Source organism: Canis aureus, chromosome 24 (assembly GCF_053574225.1).
Source record: "Canis aureus isolate CA01 chromosome 24, VMU_Caureus_v.1.0, whole genome shotgun sequence".
Lineage (NCBI taxonomy): Eukaryota > Metazoa > Chordata > Mammalia > Carnivora > Canidae > Canis > Canis aureus.
Window position 1 is genome coordinate 18536394 of NC_135634.1, and position 21894 is coordinate 18558287.

Sequence of the window (21894 nt, forward strand, 5' to 3'; positions counted from 1 at the left end):
CTATGTTAATTTTCTTAAATAAAAGTGTTTATTACAAAAAAGAAACGTTTTCAAAACTTCATGTTTCTTTTTTTTAAAAAATATTTTATTTACTTATGAGAGAGAGAGAGAGGCAGAGACACAGGCAGAGGGAGAAGCAGGCTCCATGCAGGGAGCTTGGTGGGGGACTCCATGCCTGGGCCCCTGGACCCCACCCTGAGCCAAAAGGCAGATGCTCCACGGCTGAGCCACCCAGGCGTCCTGCTTCACATTTCTTTTACAATAACATAGCCTTGTACAAATCTTATCCAACGTAAACAGTTTTTCTCAATCGTCATTCTAATGACATGGTATACTAAAATGGTAAAATATTTTGCTAATATGACCTATTTTTTGTGCCTACCACTTCTATAGTGGCTGCATCACTTCTAAAAGACTGTTCTCCAAAACCAGCTTCATTCTCCATGTTGGAGCAGGGTCTTGAAAGATGAATTTTCATTATTATTTTTTAAAGATTTTATTTTTAAGTAATCTCTACATCCAACATGGACCTCAGGCCTACAACCCTGAAATTAAGAGCCATGTACTCGAGACACTGAGTACTCGGACCTCCCTGCAGCGAGCCTGCTTCTCCCTCTGCCTATGTCTCTGCCTTTCTCTGTGTGTCTCTCATGAATAAATATAAATATTTTTTAAAAAGTCGTGTGCTCTACTGACTAAGCCAGTCAGATGCCCTTATTTTTCATCATTTTGAACTGTATTTCTTCTCAACATCTGTTGAAATACAACTTTCTTTGCGCTTTCTCTGTATCCCACCTTTCCATTCCATATTCTGCTTTGAGGTTTATTGGTTTGTTTTTGCATCCTATGGTGGGAAGAGGATAAAACCAATCTAATGCTTTCCATTGAAAGTGGAGTCATGTCCTATAAGGTGTAGCATCACATCAAACTAAAAAAAAAAGAAAAGAAAATGGGGAGAATGCTGTGTTTTGGAAATAAGCTGAAGAACACTTTCAGTAGTGTAAAGAGTATACCTATTAAGTGCTGAGTAAGGAAAACTGGTACATAGTCCTCAACCTGAAGAAGTTTACAATTTAGTAAAAGACTAAACATTAAGCATTTCTTAACACAGTGGATTGTACAATAAAAACCAGAGTGAATGAATGACTAAGTGTACCATGTAGTAAACAGTAAGCTTGGGAGCTCAGAGAAAGGAGCAACTTTCCATCATGGGGTGAAGTGGTCATTGCTTCAGAAGGAAGTGGGTTTTGACTATGTAAAAGAAAAACTTTTGGATAATTTGGATAATTTTTTTGGGGGGGATCTATATCTGTCTTGTTCACCCCTGTATCCATTGTCTAGAACTGAGCTAATACAGTAGCCACCAGCTACATGTGGCTACTTAATGTAACTTAGAATAAATTAAAATTAAATAAATATTGATTTCCTCAGCCACTCTAGCCTGTGTCAGTAGTCATGCATGACTAGTGACTACCATATCAGACAGAGCATATTTAGAACCTGTCTACCCTGCAGAAAGTTCTCCTGCACAGTGCTGATTCAGATTAGTGACTGGCATGTAGAAGTGCTCAATAAATATTTAGTGAAAGAAGTTAAATCAATGAAAGTTGATGAACTTGTCTCTTAGAGCCTCCTGTTTTCTCATCTTACAGATGAAGAAAATAACAATTAAAAAATTGTGAGGTTCAAATGAGATAATGAGGTGAAATTACTTCATGCACTAGAATGACACTAATATGAATTATTGTAATTCAAGCTTCCTGGAATAGTGGGTACAAATGGGATTACATAACTAGGAAGGACTCAAATTTCACTGGCATCTGCCCTTGCCTACCTAATACATGTGAGTTCTCTCACGTGGCCCTTCCTGATGTCTATCCCTTGAGGGTGGGAGAGCCCTCACTGGCCACTCCTGCCAGTGAGGAGCTTGACAATGTTAATAATGGAAACACGAATCTGTCTCCAGGAGTATTCAGATTCACAATTAAAGAAAAATCTACAGGTCAGACAACAACAATGACAAGTTTGTGAGCTAGATTCAACCAACAGTGAGGTGTATATGATCCCCTAGAAGCCTGCAGGGACCCAAAGAAATGCTTGCTTATCCAGTCTTCATAGTCTTGCATCTTCCACGCCAACTGGAAGGCATGTTCCTTTCCCCAAGACCTCTCAGTCTCAAGCTTTCCAATGAACACCAAAGCTCAGCTCTGCCCCACAGATTCCTTATAAACACAGTCCTGCTCTGCCTGCAGCTTCTATTGCCAAGATTTGGCCAGATGGGTGGGTGGGTGGGGGGTGACATGTAAAAAAGATGATCACCAGGTTGAGTCTTTCATGCCCCCACTCCTGCTTCAGGGGCCCTCTCACAAACCTCCTTGCTGTCCCCTTTTACCTGTATAAATTATTCATGGAAGTAGATGTTTACAGGCTGCAGAGTCCAGAGCAGTTAATCAGACAAGCTGGGCCAATTGGCATCCGTATCAGTTCATCTGACCAGGGCCTCCACTGCTTTGGTTGTGCAGTGGTGTTTCTAGTCCCTTGGCCAAAGCCCCTATCCCCCTTACAACTTCTTGGAGGATACAGTAGTTAGCTGTTAACTTGTTTCTTTGGATTCTCGTCTTGGGCTTGGATTCTTGGACTTAGCTTCATTGACAGGTGCTCTGGTTGTATGAACTTAGTGATGCTGAGCTGCGTCTACCTTGTCTTGGCTGTCCTGAAGTGGGAAGGCAGCCTAGACCCCGGTTCAAGGTCTTGTACACCTTGTACTTGTGTGTACCCCACATTGTGTACAGGTCTTGACAATATGACTTGGCCCTTTCTGCCCAGCTGTGCCTCCTTTAGGCTGGAGGACCAGGACTGAAAGTGGGCACTTCTTTCTTCTTCAAGCACTTTACAATTCAGGTTTGTGGCTGTCTTTAGCTCAGAGGCAATTCTAAGGATTTGAGGCTTTATTTCCAGGAAGTATCCTAGTTCTCCCCATTGATAGGAGTTTGGGGGTTGTTTTAGGAACAGAAAAGATGATTCAAGAGTTCATTTTTTATTTCTTACTCAGACTTCTTAGACTTTGAGAGTCAGTTTGCTTTTCTTTTAAAAAACACATCAAAATTCAACAATCACTTTTAAGGGTCTTTTGAATTTACTAAATTACTTAAATAGTTTCACACCATTTTAAAACTGCATTTATAAATTTACTGTATTTCTTTTTTGGATATTTCAACTGTCTGACTTCATAAAAATTCCCCAAATGCTAAATAATTCTTGTAAGTTTAATAAATAAAACTTACAAATGATACCAAGTAATTCTAGTTTTCTCAGATGTTCTGAAGCCATGCAAAAAATCAGGAAGATTTTATCTTAAAAATTATCTAAATTAATTTCTTGATACATTTTTAATAACAGTTGCAAGGCTGTTCCTGGGACTGAATTTCTCAAACACTAAATATTACCATGGATGCACAGATCCTTTCTTAATACAAGGTAATAAATATTGTGGTCTTTATTCTGAACCTTTATATACTTAATGCCTAAAAAGAGGTATTTTAATATGATATTTGCATATACTGTGAAATGATTACAATATGACTAACATCACTATACAAACATACAGAATGTTTCTTTTGTGTAATGAGAACATTTGAATTTACTCAGTAACTTTCAAATAGGCAACATAATATTATTAAGTATAGTTGACAGGCTGTATACTTTATCCCCCTGACTTATTTATTTTATAACTGGGTATATGTACCCTTCACACATTTTGCCTGCTGCCAAGCCCCCACCTCTGGGAACCACCAATCCCTTCTGTAAAAATATGAACTGCTTCACAAGTTTTCATGCCATCCATGGGCAGGGGCCAAGCTAATCTTCTCTATATCATTTCAATTCTTAGCATATGTGCTGCCAAAATGAAGACTTAATAATCCAATTCTTAAAGGTAAACTGAGGTCACTTAAGAGCAGAGCAGTTGACCAGATATCCCAAGTTAATCTTATCATTGATAATTACTTTGTAGGCTGAGTCTGATTTCCCCAAGATGCCATCCCAATGATATCTGAAAGCTTTCTTGCCTCTGAGCACATCTGTCCCGGGCCAACCTGGTACCCTTCCTACTCCAAACATAACCATTTCTCCAAGCAGTCCTGGTTCCTCGTAGTGAAGAACGTAGAGATCAAGGCTGGGACATCAAGCAAGGTTTCAGGCCAGATTGTGATATTGGGCGGTATTGATCTTAGAAATTCAGAGAACTTTCCAAGTTGGAAAACACTTTAATTCAGTTATTCACTCTCTCTCTCTCCATCTATCTATCCATTCATCCATTTATCTAATTAACATACCATTCCCTCTAAATTCTTTGTTTCTATGATTATACCTTATTTTGTCTTATGGTTAAGTCTTCATATATATTTGATTTCATGTCAACATACATATTTAATTTATCCAAACAAAAAAGTAAAAATAAGAATATGATATTGGTATGAAAAATAAAACCACTAAATGAAATTCAAGATTTTTCTTTTTTTTTGCAGTTCTTTTTTTTTTCTTAGAATATATCCCAGTGAGTATGGTCTCTAGAGTCACTTGTAATTCCTATTTTGTATGGTTACATAAGAACCAATTTCAGCTTGAAATGTTGATGTTTAAACAGCTACAAGTTCTTAAAAGCTAGCAACTTTTAACTTCTTGTCATTTCTTGGTGGTAATACTGAGCTAGTAAAGAAGTATAAAAATTAATCCTAACTGACTTTATGAAATGAGTGGAAAACACAAGGAATTCAGCCTCTGAAGTCTGTTCCAAGTTCAGTATAACCATCATCTGGCCAATTTTCTTTTCTTTCCTTTTTTTTTTTTTTCTTCAACTGGCCAATTTTCAATGGCTGAATACTGGCTAGATGTGCAAGATTTTTAATAAGGAAATTTTGGCTGTGCAGACCCATTCTGCCTAATAGCATTTAATTTCTAGTAATATAATATTACTAGCTACATGTTTTCATGTGCTTAATTCTATTTTAACTTTATCAAGTTTTCTCAGTACTTTTATCTAGTACTTGTATCTCATACTGCATAAATTCAACTTCCAAAGACTGATCAGAATTTTAGAAATATATAATTGAGGTACATCAAGATCAATTTTCATTAAGTTAATTAAAAGAAAGGAGAATATATCAGATATTATTCATTTAAACTTTAGCTAGGACATTCATGTGAAAACCTCTCTCTAAATGCATATGGATTTCAGACTACTTGGATTCCATTAGAATCAATTTATAATCACCAGCTTTTAACATTTAGAGAACTCCAAAGTCTAGTTTGGAAACAAGAAACCACATTAGATATTGCAATGGAGAATTAGTTCAATAGTTCTTAGAGGACTGAAAAGCAACTTAATTTAAATTCCCCTGATGATTAATGATGTTTAGCATCTTTTCATTGCTTATTAACTTTATATATGTCTTCTTTGTTGAACTGTCTCTTCAAATCTTTTGCCCACTTTTTAATTGGGTTGTTTCTATTTATTTATTTATTCATTTATTTATTTCATTTAAAGTGAAATACAAACTCTTCATGACAAGTTCCCAGATGAGTTGGTCCCTGCCTGGATCTCTGATACTATTTTTACCTCTTTGCCCACTGTGCTATGGTTATGTTGGCCTTCTGTTTATTTCTCACACCTGGCAAGCTCACTGCTGATCTTTATGTTACCAAATATTTCTTATCAATTAGTCTGCAGCTAAACAATCATATTCTCAGAGAAGACTTCTATTCAAATTAAAACAGCACCTCTACTACAGCCTCCTACTGGGTAGTCACTATCCTTTTACCTCTTTCTAGTTACTCAACAGCGACTACCAAGTTCTGAAATTATCTGATCCATTTGCTTATTTCTTGCTGACTTTCAAATATACAGTCCATGAGAGCAGCATATTGTTGGTCTAATCCTTCTCACCTGGCAAAGTGACTGGCATAGGGTGGGACTACAACACAAGTATTGATTGGCTTAAGAATGAAGTCAAACTTTCACTATTTGCAGACAACATCATGCTCTATGTAGAAAGCCCAAAAGACTCTACCAAAAAAGAAAATTGCTAAAACTAATATATGAAGTCAGCAAAGTTGCACAATATAAAAATCAATATACAGAAATCTGTTGTATTTCTATACACCAATAACAAAACAGCAGAAAAAGAAATCAAGGAATTGATCCCATTTGCAATTGCACCAAAAACAGTAAGATGCCTAGGAATAAACCTCACCAAAGTGGTGAAAGACCTGTACTCTGGGTCCAAGTCCCTGCTCCACTGGGTATACTTGGACCCAGGCTCGAGCTTGTAAATAACCCTCATGTGATTGCAAAAAAAAAAAAAAAAAAAAAAAAGACTTGTACTCTGAAAACTATCAAATGCTGATGAAAGAAACTGAAGAGGATACAAAGAAATGGAAAGATATTCCATACTCATAAATTGGAAGAATGAATATCATTAAAATGTCTATACTACCCAAAGCAATGTACACATTTAATATAATCCCTATCAAAATATCAACAACATTTTTTACAGAACGAGAACAAATAATCCCCAAAATTGTATGGAAACACAAAAGAATTTGAATAGCCAAAGCAATCCTGCAAAAAAGAAAAACAAAACTGGAGGCATCATGATTCTGGATTTCAAGCTGTATTACAAAGCTGTGGTCATCAAGACAGTATGTTACCAGCTTGAAAACAGACACATAGATCAGTGGAGCAGAATAGAAAGCCCAGAAATGGACCCACAACTCTATGGTCAAAGCAGGAAAGAATATCCAATGGGAAGAAAGACTGTCTCTTCAACAAATGGTGTTGGGAAAACTGGACAGCAACATGCAGAAGAAAGAAACTGGACCATTTTCTTACACTATACACAAAGATAAATTCAAAATGGATGAAAGACCTAAATGTGAGACAGGAGACCATCAAAATTCTAGAGAAGAACACAGGCAGTCACGTCTTTGACCTTGGCTATAGCAAAGGTCAAATGTCTCCAAAAGTAAGGGAAACAAAAGCAAAAATGAACTATTGGGACTTCATCAAGATAAAAAACTTCTGCACAGTGGAGGAAACAAGACATCCAGATGGCTAACAGACACATGAAAAAATGCTCAACATTACTCATCATCAGGGAAATACAGATCAAAACTATAATGAGACACCATCACACACCTGTCAGAATGGCTAAAATTAACAGCACACGAAAAAACAGATGTTGGGGAGGATGTGGAGAAAGAGGAACCCTCTTACACTATTGGTGGGAATGCACATGGTGCAGCCACTCTAAACAGTAGAGAGGTTCCTCAAAAAGTTAAAAATAGAACTACCCTACAATTCAGCTGTTGTACTACTAGGTATTTACCCAAAGGATACAAAAATGCAGATTTTTGTAGGGATATGTGCACCCCAATGTTTACAGCAGCATTCTCAACAGTAGCCAAACTATGGAGAGAGACCAAATGTCCCTTGGCTGATGAATGGATAAAGAAGATGTGATACATACATACAATGGAATATTTCTCAGCCATCAGAAAGAATGAAATCTTGCCATCTGCAGTGACGTTGATGGAGTTAGAGTGTATTATGCTTAATGAAACAAGTCAGTCAGAGAAAGACAAATACCATATGATTTCACTCATATGTGGAATTTAAGAAACAAAACAAAACAGAGCAAATGGGAGTGGGGGAAAGAAAAGAGAGAGAGAGTGGAAAACAAACCATAAGAGACTCTTAACTCTAGGGAACATAGAGACTCTAAAACTCTGTGTGTTGATGGAGGGAGGAAGATGGAGGATGGGCTAGAGGGATGATGACTATTAAGGAGGGCACTAGTGATGAGCACAGGGTGTTACATGTGAGTGATGAATCACTGAATTCTACTCCTGAAACCAATATTGCACTGTATGTTAACTAGAATTTAAATAAAAATTTGAAAAAAAAATCTCTTGGTCATTTAAAAAATTGTGATAACTTACACAACATAAAACTGTCACTGTTGGGATCCCTGGGTGGCTCGGTGGTTTGGCGCCTGCCTTTGGCCCAGGGCGCGATCCTGGAGTCCCAGGATCGAGTCCTGTGTCGGGCTCCTGGCATGGAGCCTGCTTCTCCCTTTGCCTGTGTCTCTGCCTCTCTCTTTATGTCTAATAAATAAAAAATCTAATTCTTAAAAACAAAAAAACTGTCACTGTTTTAGAAAATTAAATTTAAAAACTTTAAAAAATTGTTGAGCTTGAGATCTCTTTATATATTTTGTAAACAAGGAGTGCAATAGATACCTAATTTGAAAATATTCCCCCCAGCTTGTGGCTTTTCATTTTCTTGATACTGTCTTGAAGTAGTACTATAAATTTTTAATTTTGATGAAGTCTGATTTACCAACTTTTTCTTTGCCTGTTAAACTTTTTGTGGCATATCTAAGAAATGTCTGCCTAACTCAAGGTCACAAAGTTTTATCCTATGTTTTCTTTAAGAAATTATGTGGTTTTAGGTTTTACATGGATGCATTGGATGTTAGTGTTTTATGGTTATATATGGTATGGGGCTATTATTATCATTACTTATGCATACCCAATTGTTCCAGTACCATAAGTTGAAAAGACTCTCCTTTGCCATTGAATTCCCTTTATACATTTGTTGAAAATCAGTAGATTATGTATATCTATGGACTCAGGAATCACAATTCAAGACTCCCTCTTGTCTGATATCTGAGGCCATTTTTTCCTCTATTTTTCTATTTTGGTGGTGGCAGTGGGGTGAGTGGGTGGGTGGAGGGTGGGTCTTCTGTTTAAGGCAGGAGCTGAAGTCTGGCTTCTGTTACTCCATCTTGGCCAGAAGCAGAAGCTCTCTGTACCATAATCTTTAAAACTATTTCTTATCGATAGATATTCATCATGTTTTCAATGTTTATTTTAACATTATATTAAGATTCTATATGATGTTTTAACATTTTTCTCTTCTATTTTATAAACCATTTTGTCTAACTTCATGTCCACTTATATTTCTATAAAACAGATCTCTAGGACTGGAATTGCAAAGCCAAAGTGCATACTTTAAAAATTTTGATATGTCAAGAACTGTGAGGGGTCTGAGATTTTTATCTTATTACAAAGTAATGAGTTAGCTTGCCACAGTTTTGTGGAAGCTGACAGAAGACAGGATATTCCTGGATTAAAGATAAAAGACCCTGCTACTCACAGCAAAAGCAATAGCCAGCGTGTCAGCATATTTGCACCAGTTTTTGGAGCCCCAATTTCCACAGGGTTACATGGAGGGCCAGATGACCCCAGCATTTGCAAGGGGCCAACGGACCAGTAAGTGTTCAGCATAGAGCTGACACTGTTGTGAGCAGCAAACAAATCAGTCCCCTTTCACTCCAGGAGTGAGCAGTTACAGGGTACTCTGCAGGAGCCTTGATCTATTTAGCTGCCTGTGTGCATAGCTACAGAAGGTACTTAGCTTCAGGAGATGGATAAACCTTGCAGTCTGCTATATTCAGCAAGAAAGTGCAGGAACCTAGGGGCTCATGGCTGACTGCTCTCCCAAAAGCATTTTTCTCCTTTATAAGCCTGCCTTCAATTGTATATTAAAGGGTTGTCTGTCTGAAACATTTCGTTACCAACATGAATATTTTATCAATCTTTGTCATTTTAGCAAATTTGATGGGTGAAAGATGAGTTTCACCATCTGTTTTGTTACTTTTCATTTATCTTAAGTGAGTTGAGCACCTTGTTTCAGATGTTTATTGAAACTTTGTGAAATTGTTCTTTAAAGCCTACCCTCCCTCTGACATTATCTTTTAATGTTCTGACCGGGGAAAACAAATAAAGGAAGAGCTCCATTTGTCATCTGAGTGGGTCAGTTTTGCTCATGTTTGTGGCCTGAGTCCTCTCTGATCATCGTGACTTGGATGACTGTGGAAATTCCCTTCAGCTTGTGCTGTATGAACACAAACTGTCCTGAGATGTATGATGCTCTCTCCTCTTGGTCTGTTTGTTCCTGTCTCTGGAAAGAGCCCCGGGTCAGGACTTCTTTTTTGTCCTACAGAAACGCCACTCTGCCTCTGAGGGAGGAAGCACAGTTCAGAGAACCCCTGTCCTCACGGTCCCCTCAGCACAGTGCAGTGGGATCAGATCCGTCTTCCAGTTTCACTGGAGTTCCAGTTTCCCAGAGTTCCTGGGTCTCATTTCTCATCTGCGGAGAAAGGCAGCGAGGATCTTTCTAGAAACGAATTATGAGTGCAAACTCAGCAAAACCACCCTCAGTAGAAAGGCCAGAACTGGTATGTATTAAACTGGTGTGTATTTCGGAGAGGAACTTCTACTGCCAGTTTCCTTGGGGTCAGCTAGAGGCCAGGCCTCGTGCCAGCCTGGCGGTATCCCCGCTACGTACGCAGGTTGTAGGGTGCACGGTTGGAAACTAAATCGTGAACAAATGAATTGCGGGAGTCCGAAGGCTCAAGTTTTCGCGCTTCCTACCCCCTTCCCCGCCCCCCCCGCGGGTGCCCCCGCCGCGCCCCCGCTCGGGTCGGCGCCTGGGTCTCCGCTGCAGGCCCCGCCCGCCGAGCACCCAATGGGGACGGAGCAGCGGCCCGCCCCCGGCCCCCGGGGCCTATCAGGGTCCGCGCGCCCGCCCCCGGCTCAGGGGACCAGCCAATGGGCGCGGAGGACGCCCCTCCCGGCGCGGGGACCCGGCGCTACGCGCGGCGCGCGAGAGCCGGTGGGCCTCAGTCCTCTGCACTGGCGGTGGGGTCCCGGGCCGGGCAGGTGTGCGGCCATGGCGTCCTCGGAGCCCGGCGACGTGCTGATCCTCGGCAGGTAAACGCCCCGGCCCGCCGACCGTGTGCTCTTGCCCTGGCTCTGGGGAGACCCGGGGGGCGCGGGAGCGAGGGGCCCAGGTGGCGGTCACCCCGACCAGCGGTGCGGACGCGTGCTGGAGCGCCAGCCGCCCACCCTCCAGGACCCTGTGCGCCCTTGCGGCCCTCCCTGAGCTGGCCAGGCCTGCGGGAGCGCCCGGGGGCGGCGTGGCTTTTCAGGATGAAGCACACTGTCGAGTGCTGTTCTGTTTCACTCGGCGCTGACTTACCCGCCAAGCTGACAGCTCAGGCTGCGGTGGGAACGGTTTGTGCAATTAGTTCAGTGATGCCAGGCCTACCAGCAAACACAAATAGACGTGCCAGGAAGTCGGACAGAGATTCTGCAGAAGTGTGTGTGTGTGTGTGTGTGTGTTTAAGGTTTTATTCATTTATTAATGAGAGACACACACAGAGAGAGAGGCAGAGAGACAGGCAGAGGGAGAAGCAGGCTTCCTGCCGGGAGCCCGATGCAGGACTCAATCCCGGGACCCCCGGATCATGCACAGAGCCCAAGGCAGACGCTCAACCACTGAGCCACCCAGGGGCCCTACAGAACTGTATTCCTAGCTATTCCCACTTTATGGATGTGAAAACAGATGAAGCAGTTTGCTGCTGGTCGCAGGCAGTACGTGGCCGAGATGGGACTATCCCAGCAAAGAGGGCCTGTTGAACACCCGTGCACAGGGCTGCCTGCAGGGCGTGAGGATGTGTGTGTTCTTGTCCCCAGGGGTGTCCTCTGGGTGGCAACAGGTGCTTGGCGGACACATGCGGCAATCCTAATTCATTCGTGATCCGTGAGGAAAGGCACATTTCCTTTTTTTTTTTTTTTTAAGATTTTATTTATTCATGAGAGACACGCAGAGAGAGGTGCAGAGACACAGGCAAAAGGAGAAGCAGGCTCCATGCCCGGAGCCGATGTGGGACTTGATCCCAGGTCTCCAGGATCGCGCCCCCTGGGCTGAAGGCGGCGCTAAACCGCTGAGCCACACAGGCTGCCCAGAAAGGGACGTTTCCAAAGAGGAACGCTGGAGCTCAGAGTTTGCTAGGCTGTGTCAGTTTAACAGCCTAAATGCCATCCAAATTTTTCTGATTTGTGCCCCCATTCGGTCTTTTAAAACTTCTGCTGTTTTCGTAAAAAAAGTATTTATGCATACCTTTATTGACAGGCTGTGATAGCAATCTGTAGACATGTTAATCCTTGCTATATATAGTTGGAAGCACCTTTTTGGGGGTAGTTTTGTGTCTGTTTATGCCACTGAGGTGTTGGCCTACCTGACCTGCCACCCAGCAACAATTCCAGTGTCAGGGTTTTCCGTTTAGAACCTATTGAAAGAAGGAATCAGGATGTTTTTTGTCAGCTTCCTCTGATCAGACCGTGGAATTACCTGAACCTTTGACCTTTGCAGGCGTGTGGGTGTGTGTGGCTGCCTGGTGAAGGAATATAAAAATATTTTTTAAAAGTGTACTTGGTATTGGGTACAGTGACTGTGCTCGATTTGTATTTTACTTGTCCAGGATCAAGGGCTGGAGTTTTGTGTCTCTCACACCATGTGTTGGGGTGTTACTCTGTTTTCACCTAATACATGTTAAGTTTGGAATTGACTATCCCTGTCTGGCTCTGGTTCTTTCATGAAGTACAGTCTTTCCAGAAGGAGATAGGATTGATGAGTCAGTTTATTTGATTCCCCAGAGGAAGGTTCATAAGGAAGTAGATGAGGGTTGGCAAACTTTAATGACCACAGGAACTGGCACAGGATAGAGATCTCTTCCTGTCTATCCTATACCCTCAGCACCTCAAGAGAACACCCATCTCTGCTTTCCTTCCCTTCCTTCTGCTCCCTTTCCTCTCTGTTCCCTCTCTCACCTCGCTCCCCTACTCACTTTTCCTTTCCCTTCCTCCCCGCTCTTCAGCCCTCTTCTCTCTCTCCCCCCGCTTCTGGCCCCATGGGTGATTCCATGGAACATCCATTTACAAAATGAGGCTGGGAAGTGTAAATTAGCTTCCTAAAACCTGGTTTAGTTTCATTCTTGGATTTCAACAGACCAAAAAATGCCTATTTCAATTTCAGGGACATATTGGGCCATTGTTTTTCCATCTTTTCCTAATAATTATCAGGTTCCCTCTTGAAGGTACTTGCTAGAAATATAGTCCCTATTTAATTCTTTTCCACTGATTTTTTTTTCCATAAAGAACACTTTTTTTTTTTTTTTTTTTTTAAAGATTTTATTCACTTACTTGAGAGAGAGAGAAAACATGAGCAGGGACAGGGGCAGAGGCAGAGGGACAAGCAGACTCACTGCTGCTGAGTGGGGAGCCAGGCATGGGGCTCCATCCCAGGACCCTGAGATCACAACCTGAGCAGAAGTCAGATGCTTAACTAACTGAGCCATCCAGGCACCCCAGAAATGAGCCAATTTTATTACTTAAATTTTCTTCCCTGCTACTTTGCTGCTATGTAATAGAATAAATGTTCACCTTCAGTAGCTTTGCGAAGTACTAACTCAGATTTATGAATTTCGAAGCTTTAAAGCATATCATAATAGTCAGAATGGTAGGGACCCAGAATGGTAGGTCCTCAGGTATCTAGGAGTTCACAAAAAGTTAACAGGATGTCACAGGCTCTAAGGGCAGGAAACTAATAGAATTTGGGCCCAAAGTAAGGTAGTACTAGGAACAGAAAGCTGACAGAACTTTCATTCTGTGGCTGTGGAATCTGATGTTTGTTTGTACCTATTTATATTAGTCTGTGTAATAGATTCCCCCTGCCTTTACTTGCTCACTTTTCCTCTCTCCTGTGCTGCTTTTTTTTTGCACATTGTTGCCAACCCCAGCATTATAATCTTTCACCTCCAGTGTCTATTACTGACTTAGAGTTTCCAATTTTAGGTCCAATTTTCAGGAGAGGAAATCTGATTGGCTTGGCTTGCCTGTGCAGGCCAGGCTACAGGTAGAGTAGTTCTGGTAAGCCCGCTGATTGGCTGCTTTGGATCATATGTCCATGTCATGCGCAGTCATTAGTGACTGAGTGTGTGTGAGGGAGAAGGGATGCCAGCGGGTTCCCAGGAGTCGGCATCGTGCTCTTGGTGCCTCCTCTAGAGAACTGTGGGCAATGCAGACTTTGAAACGATTATGCCAAAAAGAAATCAACTTTGTCTTTAATGCCTATTGTATGGAACATAAGTCATTTCTCCCCCAATTTTTTTCTCCCCAAATTTTTACAAAAATTCTCAAATACACAGAAATGTAGGAATTATGGAAAAAAGAATACCCAGAGACCCACTTTTTTAATTCAATAATTGTTAAAAATTTGCTCTGTTTGCTTTGTGTGTATATAGTTTATTTAACTAATGCTGAATGTTACAGGGTTAGTTTTTTACTTTTTTGCTAATATATATTGTACTATAAGTGAGTGTGTGTTGCCCATATTAACCCAAGATCAGTTTTTTTAATCTCTGCCATTTGTATATATATTATTTGCTATTATTAGACTAAGGCAGTAGAATATTAGTTTGAAAGTTAGTTTGTTCACATACTTTATATGAGTCCCTCTCCTTGTGTTTGGTGTATTTATCACTTATTTCTGCATTTATAGGAATTTTTGTGTATTTATATGTTACAAACATTATTTCTTTTTGGACATTTGTCTCATGTTGATTTTTTGGTCATAAACAAATTTACTTAAGATCAGTTGACTTATTTGGCAACCAGCATTCAAACGTGAGGTCCATGGTGGCTTGGATTATTGTAAAAATGTCTTTGATAGAAAGGTGAGAACTACTGCTCTAGAGTAAATGCCACCCACCCCAACTGCATTTGTAGATGAAGGACTAGAGCTCTCTCAGATGTGTGACTGACTTCTGTATTATTATGGTGTAGTTGCATAGCTGGGGTGGAACTAAGTGTCCTGACACCAAAGAAATAACTAAGATAAATGATCGAATTATGATACCAGATAATTGTTTAAGTCATTGCTGCCTGTTAGAAACATAATGTGAGCCACCAGTGCAAGTCACATATGTAACTAAATTTTGTAGTAATTACATTTTTAAAAAGGTGAAATTAGGGATGCCTGGATGCCTCAGTCAGTTAAGCGTCTGCCATCGGATCAGGTCATGATCTCAGGACCACCCAAGCAGTGGAAATAGATTCATTGAGCCCTGTGTGCTCGGGTTCACGGCTGCATGGGGAGTCTGCACCTCTTTCTCCCTCTGACCCTCCCTGCCCCCCCAACCCCTGCTCATGCTTTCTCTCTCTTCTCTCAAATAAAATCTTTTTTAAAAATCGGATTAATTTCAATGTGTTATTTAGCTTATTTCTAAGTATTATTATTTCAACAAGTAATTGATGTAAAATTTTACTAGTGAAAGAGTTTATATTCTTTCTGGGGGGGAAAATAGTCTTGAGAATCCAGCATAGTTTTTATACTTGCAGCACACCTCATCACACTAGTCACTTTTCCATTGCCTGTTAGCGCCATGTGGCTGTTGCATGGCTGCTGTCCTGGACGATGCAGGTATAATAATGATGTAACCTTTGTGAATCAGGAAAGCCTATCCTCAGAAAACTCCCTTCTCTCCCTTCTTATGCCTCCCCCTGCAATGCAGGCTCATTTGAGAGGCACTTTATACTTATTTTGAAAAGGCAAGTCTAGTTGTGGGAGGAGGTGAATCTCCTCTGTTCCCCTTCGTGGGAAGTCTTCTCTGTAAAAGCAGCTACAGTACTTTGGGCTTTTATAGAAAGGCCAACTGAGGCCTTTAACCCTTCAACCACGGATGGCCTGTTAGCCCTTCCTGGCCTGACACTTTAGTTACATTTTGTTGTGTGGTGGACACAGGATGTGGGGGGACTTGGCTGATAGTGGAGTCTACTGCTGCGGCTGCTTCAGAGGCCCTGTGAGCTCTCACCCCGAGGGGATCTGCCTGACAGGCTCCGGTGTCTGACCATGTGGGCGAAAGCTTTCACATGGATAGGGGAGATGAGTCATTTTGGAGGGGGAGGTAGTTTCTTGCAGCTCTGGAGTGTGTGTGTGGGGGGGGGCGGGGGGGGGGAATGTTTGAGGAAGAGAAAGAAGTCTTTGCTCAGGACTGTCTCTTTCAAACTCTGGCTTGTGATCTCTGGGGTTTTTTCCCCCTCATATAGTTCTGAACAGCTCTGTCAATAGAACTTTCTGCAAAGAGGGAATATGTCAGTATATGTTCAGGGATATGTTCTGTTCAGTATATGTTCAGTATATGTTCAGGAATATGTCAGTATATGTCAGTATTTGTTCTGCAAAGAGGGAATATGTTCAGTATATGTCCTTGCTGTCCAAGTTGGTGGCTACTGTCACATGTGGCTTTTGAATACTTGAGACATGTCTAGTACTATTGATAAATTGATTTTTTAAAATTTATTAACTTTAATTTAAATAGCAGCATGTGAATTGCACTGCTGGGGATTTACCCCAAAGATACAGATGCAATGAAACGCCGGGACACCTGCACCCCAATGTTTATAGCAGCAATGGCCACGATAGCCAAACTGTGGAAGGAGCCTCGGTGTCCAACGAAAGATGAATGGATAAAGAAGATGTGGTTTATGTATACAATGGAATATTACTCAGCTATTAGAAATGACAAATACCCACCATTTGCTTCAACGTGGATGGAACTGGAGGGTATTATGCTGAGTGAAGTAAGCCAGTCGGAGAAGGACAAACATTATATGTTCTCATTCATTTGGGGAATATAAATAATAGTGAAAGGGAATATAAGGGAAGGGGGAAGAAATGTGTGGGAAATATCAGAAAGGGAGACAGAACGTAAAGACTGCTAACTCTGGGAAACGAACTAGGGGTGTTGGAAGGGGAGGAGGGCGGGGGGTGGGAGTGAATGGGTGACGGGCACTGGGGGTTATTCTGTATGTTAGTAAATTGAACACCAATAAAAAAAAAATACCTTCAGATATAAAAAAATAAATAAATAAATAAATAAATAAATAGCATGTGGGTAGAGTCAACCGTATTAGTGCAGGTCTAGCACATTAAGAGTTTTTTTTTTTTTTTTTTTAAGAGTTTAATAAAAAATTTATATATACATAATATGTAAATTTTACGTTAATTGTTAAAGACTTTGATATTGCAGAAGAATATGGAGTGAAACATTTTGTATAATTCTGCTCCCTCTCCCAAAGTTGAGTAGAGGTGGTTTTAGTTGTTTCCACTCCATTTTCCCAACAAATGGCTTCACATAAGATACCTTGTAACAAGATAGTAGACCCTCTCAATAACCCCTTGTATATATTAAAGGCTTAGCTCAAGTGGGCATTGTGTGAGGGCTTTGAAGCTTGGAAAGCACTTCTGTGGCATTAACAGGATTTTCAGGTCAATAGGAGGCATGCCATGCTTTCCCTTCATTGCTTGGGCCCAAGCCCTACAGAAGGTGGGGATGTAACTGTTACAACTCCAATGTAACTGTGTGGAGTACTTTTTGTACCCAGAGCCTGAATTACAGATTAGCTAAATAAGGATGGGGGGCGGAATGGAGTGGGGATAATACTTATTAGAGCCCATCCGATCCCTGAGTGGCGCAGTGGTTTGGCGCCTGCCTTTGGCCCAGGGTGCGATCCTGGAGACCCGGGATCGAATCCCACATCGGGCTCCCGGTGCATGGAGCCTGCTTCTCCCTCTGCCTATGTCTCTGCCTCTCTCTCTCTCTGTGTGACTATCATAAATAAATAAAAAAAATTTTAGAGCCCATCCGTTGACTATTATCCTAACCCACCTCCTCAAAGCAGCATATGGTTACTATAATGAAATAACACGTCTGAGACAACCCTGTCCTACTGAATGTTCTGTGTACTTGCAAGCTAATAATTTAGCTTATTACTATTTCCTGGATGCTGGCAGAGAACATGAGACTCACGGGTGAGAGACGGAGAACTTTCTTAGTCATAGGAGAACAGGCAGTATGAGGATCCCATTAACATTGTTCCCTTTGGTCTGAGTCCAATGTGGGAGTATGGAGGTTCCAGGTGGATACCTGCAGGTTCAGTGATTATGTTCCAGGCAGGAATATTGAGCTTGGGGAAACCACTGCTTTTATAGTAAGAGGTAAGGAAGCTTGCTTTTTATCCTTGAGGGATATATTTCTGCAAAATAACTCCGACAAATGGTCTGCGTGTAGAACAGCCAGGGCCTTATGTTCTTGGCATACTCAGTAAGACATGTGAGTACTCATGGAAAAGTGCCTCCCACCACCTGATGTCGGCCCCTCTGGAATGGGGAATATGTTGCTGCTGATATCTGGATCACATTTTGAGAAACTTCCAATTTAGAGGAATCCTAGAGAATGTTGTTGATTTGTCTCTGAATTGCACGAAGAGTACCCAGGACACTTTGTGAATCAGATGCAACTCATTTTTGGTATCTCAAGTGGCATTGGAAAATCTCAAGATTGAAAGAAAAATGGAGCATAATCCAACCATCTTCCCAATATCTGATGCCAAGTGATTACCTACCTCTGTGTAGATACCTCCAATTCCAGGGATTTTCCACCTGCTTGATTATTGGGGTTGCTTCTTCTTGAGTAACATCAAGCATCAGGACCACCCAAGCAGTGGAAATAGGTTCAGGAACCTCAGACCAAAGTGCTGTGTTGTCTGCAGGGTTTCATGCTCTATAGCATGTAAACATATGGTTATTTCTCCTAGCCTAATAAATATCCCCACTTGACCTTATTTCTCCTTCCAGTAACTGTCACATGTTTCTTCAGACCTAAATAAAATTGTCTGTATTCTGTCTCTACTTCCTTTCTTCCCATCCATATTATTTATATTATCGAAAAGCTTCAAATCATATTAAAGTTCAGAGAATAGTACAATGAAAACTTTGTACCCCTTCTACCCCTAGTTTCAATAATTATTAACATTGGGCTGATCTAGTTTCATTTATGTTCCCTTCCATGGATTAATTTGAAACAAATCCCAGACATTTCTGTCATTTCACCTACAAATATGTCAGCATGAATACCTAAAAGACAAGGACTACAGTTGACCCTTGAACAATGTAGAGGTTAGAGGTGCTGAGCCCCCTCCCCCATGCAGCTGGAAATCCATGTATAACTTAATTACTAACAGCCTACTCTTGACTGGAAGCCTTGTTGATAACATCAGCAGTAAATTAACACATATTTTGTATAAGTATTAAATACTGTGTTCTTAAAGTAAGCTAGGGATAGTATGTTATTAAGAAAATCATAGGAAGAGAAAATATAGAGTACTGCAAAAAATACCATCATTGTGTATCAAAATTAACAAAATTCCTTAATATTATCAAATAATATCTTTAAAGATCCCATCAGTATTCACCATTTCCCTTGTTCTCTAAAAACTTTTTTTTACCCTTGGTTTGATTGATGCAGTTTCCAGGTGAGGATCACATATTATATTTAGTTGATATGTTTCTTAGCTTTTTCAGTCTATAGGTTTCCCCATCTCTTTTTAGAACTTTCTTGCAGTTTATTTGTGGAAGAACATGGGTCGTTTGTTCTGTGAAATTTCCTGAATTCTGGATTTTGTTGACTGTATCTGTGTCATGTCATTTAATGTGTTCCTTCCCCTGTACCTTCATTTTCTAAGCTGGTAGTTCCATCTAGAGGCTCATCTCTCTTCTACATAGGCCAGCTTTCCTCCCATCAGTCTGTCAGAACTGCTCTTGTCATACACCGTCCCCCCAATTCATCTCACTAACCCCAGGGATCAGTCCTCAGTTTTGACCCAGATGGTCACTGTCTTCTCACTGAAGCTTCCTTTCACTTCCCTGACCCCATGCCTGGTTTTCCTCCCCTCTCCCGTCCCTATCCTTCACTGGAGGAGGAGTGTTCCAAGGCTCAACCCATTGACTTCTTTATTACCATTCACTTCCTTGGTGATCTCATCTGGTTTCATGCTGTTACATGCCATGGCTATGCAGTAATACAGCATTCATAGCCTCAGCCCAGGCCTTGTCCCTGAGCCATGAGATCTCTGTCCTGTTGTTTCTTAGATGTACCGATGGGGCATCTTTTTCATACTTAAGGCCTCCCGTATGGAATGCCCGATCTTCTCTCCCTACATCTACTTAAGTTATATAGTCTTCCCTGCCAGAGGTAATGGCCTCCCTGTCCTGTCTGCTTCTATGCAAAAGAAACTTGGTATTATCTTCAGTTCTTTTCCTCCCACCTACTATGGTGTTCCATAGCAGTTCTTACAGTTTGTGCCTTGAAAATACCACATATTTGGAACTCAGCTGGCTGTTTCCTGTCTCCACCTCTGCTTCTATCTTGCTCCAGCCTACCATCATACTTCATACTTCTAGCTAGTCTGTTTACTTGCATCTTTGCCTGTCTTCAGTATATTCTTTAAATTTTTTTTAATTTTTAGTTTTTTAAAGTTTATTTATTTATAGAGAGAGAAAGAGCACACTTGTGCCATGTGATGGCAGGGAAGGGTTAGAGAGGGAGGGAGGGAGATAATCTTAAGCAGACTCCACATTGAGTGGGGAGCCTGATGCTGGGCTTGATCTCACAACCCTGACCTGAGCTGAAATCAAGAGTCAGACACTTAACTGACCGAGCTACCCAGGCATCCTAGTATATTCTTTTTTTTTAAATATATGTGTGGATTTTTAAAAAATTATTTATTTGAGAGAGAGAGAGCATGAGCAGGGGTAGAGGGCAGGGGCAGATAGAGAGGGAGAGGCAGACTCTCTGCTGAGCAGGGAGCCCCATGTAGAGCTTGATCTCAGGACTCCAGGATGATGACCTGAGCCAAAGGCAGATGCTGAATTGACTGAGCCACCCAGTCTCCCTGCCCCAGTATATTCTTATTAAAGCAACCAGAACCTTTAAGAACTGAAGTCAGAGAACGTCTTTCCTCTAAAACCTTCTGTTATTTGTTCATCTCACTTGGAGTCAAAGCCAAAAATCTCTGGGTCTCCAGGATCACGCCCTGGGCTGAAGGCAGCACTAAACCGCTGAGCCACCCGGGCTAAGTTTATTTTTATTGTGCAACTAATCTCCAAAACTTTTTTCTCTTGCAAAACTATAACTCTGTCCCCATTAAATAACAAGTCCCTGATCCTCCCTTCCTCCAGCCCCTGGTAACCACCGTTCTAGTCTCTGTGTCTATGGATTTGACTACTCTCGGTACCTCACGCAAGTGGACTCATACAGTATTTGTCTTTTGGTGATTGAGTTAATTTTATTTTGCATGTCTTCAAGGTTGATCCATATTGTAGTATGTGTCCACAATTTCCTCCCTTTTAAGTCTGAACAATTTAGTGGTCATTTTTAAAAGTAAAAGATGCTGACTACAGATAGCTGTTCTTTGCGTCCACAGTTGGATTACTCAGTAGGCCAGGTGAGTTCTCAACAGCTCCACCACTCGTTCTGCCCTGTGGAGCATTATCAAACATATCTGTAGCCTGTGGGTCCCTTAAGGGGAGACTGTGGTATACCCTTTTGGATTGGTCCACCTGGAATGTAATGAAACAGTGCGGAATTTAGAATGGAGATATTTAAGTGGTTGTTGTTGCCTATTAGCTATATGAACAACCTTGCTGTGTGTCACTTCCTTTGGAGAAATCCCTTGATTATCTGGGCCATAGATGCATCTTGAGAGGACATGTTTTCCTTCCTCTCACCTCTAGCTGAACATTCACATAGCAGCCAAGCACCTTTGGAGAAATAATTGTAATCACACTTTAAGGTAACTGCCCGCATTCCCCCAAGTGTGATGTTCAATTCCTCTTTGCCCTTCTATTCAACCAAATTTAAGAGCTTACTAAATATTATTGCTTTACATTTGTGTGGCAGGAGGATTTTCAAAGCATTTTCACAGTCATTTTTTCATAACAGATTTATTGAAATGTAATTGATCCAGCACACAATTCACTCTTTTAGTAGATTCACAGGGTTGTACAACTGTCACAGCAGTCAATTTTAGGATATTCTAATCATCCTCAAAGAAACCCTACATCAGTCAGCTGTCGCTCCTGTTCCT

General features: G+C 41.2%; 1 protein-coding gene, 1 long non-coding RNA gene and 1 other non-coding gene across 6 annotated transcripts in view; 2 read left to right on the forward strand and 1 right to left on the reverse strand.

Moving 5' to 3' along the window:
* Nucleotides 1-10396, forward strand: part of LOC144295857 (uncharacterized) — a 36829-nt gene extending 26433 nt beyond the window's left edge. For 2 of the 4 annotated variants that reach the window (XR_013362967.1, XR_013362969.1), the window contains exon 5: nt 9035-9847. This is a non-coding gene — a long non-coding RNA (uncharacterized LOC144295857). Of the gene's footprint in view, nt 1-9034; nt 9848-10066 lie in introns of those variants that run through there. The other 2 variants (XR_013362966.1, XR_013362968.1) reach the window with 2 other exon arrangements.
* On the reverse strand, nt 3806-3913 carry LOC144296658 (U6 spliceosomal RNA). Its single transcript, XR_013363672.1, has one exon. It is a non-coding gene; the product is annotated as a U6 spliceosomal RNA (small nuclear RNA).
* Nucleotides 10397-10676: 280 nt separating the features above from the next.
* Nucleotides 10677-21894, forward strand: part of CRYL1 (crystallin lambda 1) — a 151841-nt gene continuing 140623 nt past the window's right edge. The window contains exon 1 of the mRNA XM_077868490.1: nt 10677-10836. Within this exon, the coding sequence (XP_077724616.1) occupies nt 10796-10836 (41 nt within the window). The 5' untranslated portion in view covers nt 10677-10795. The remainder of the gene's footprint in view (nt 10837-21894) is intronic.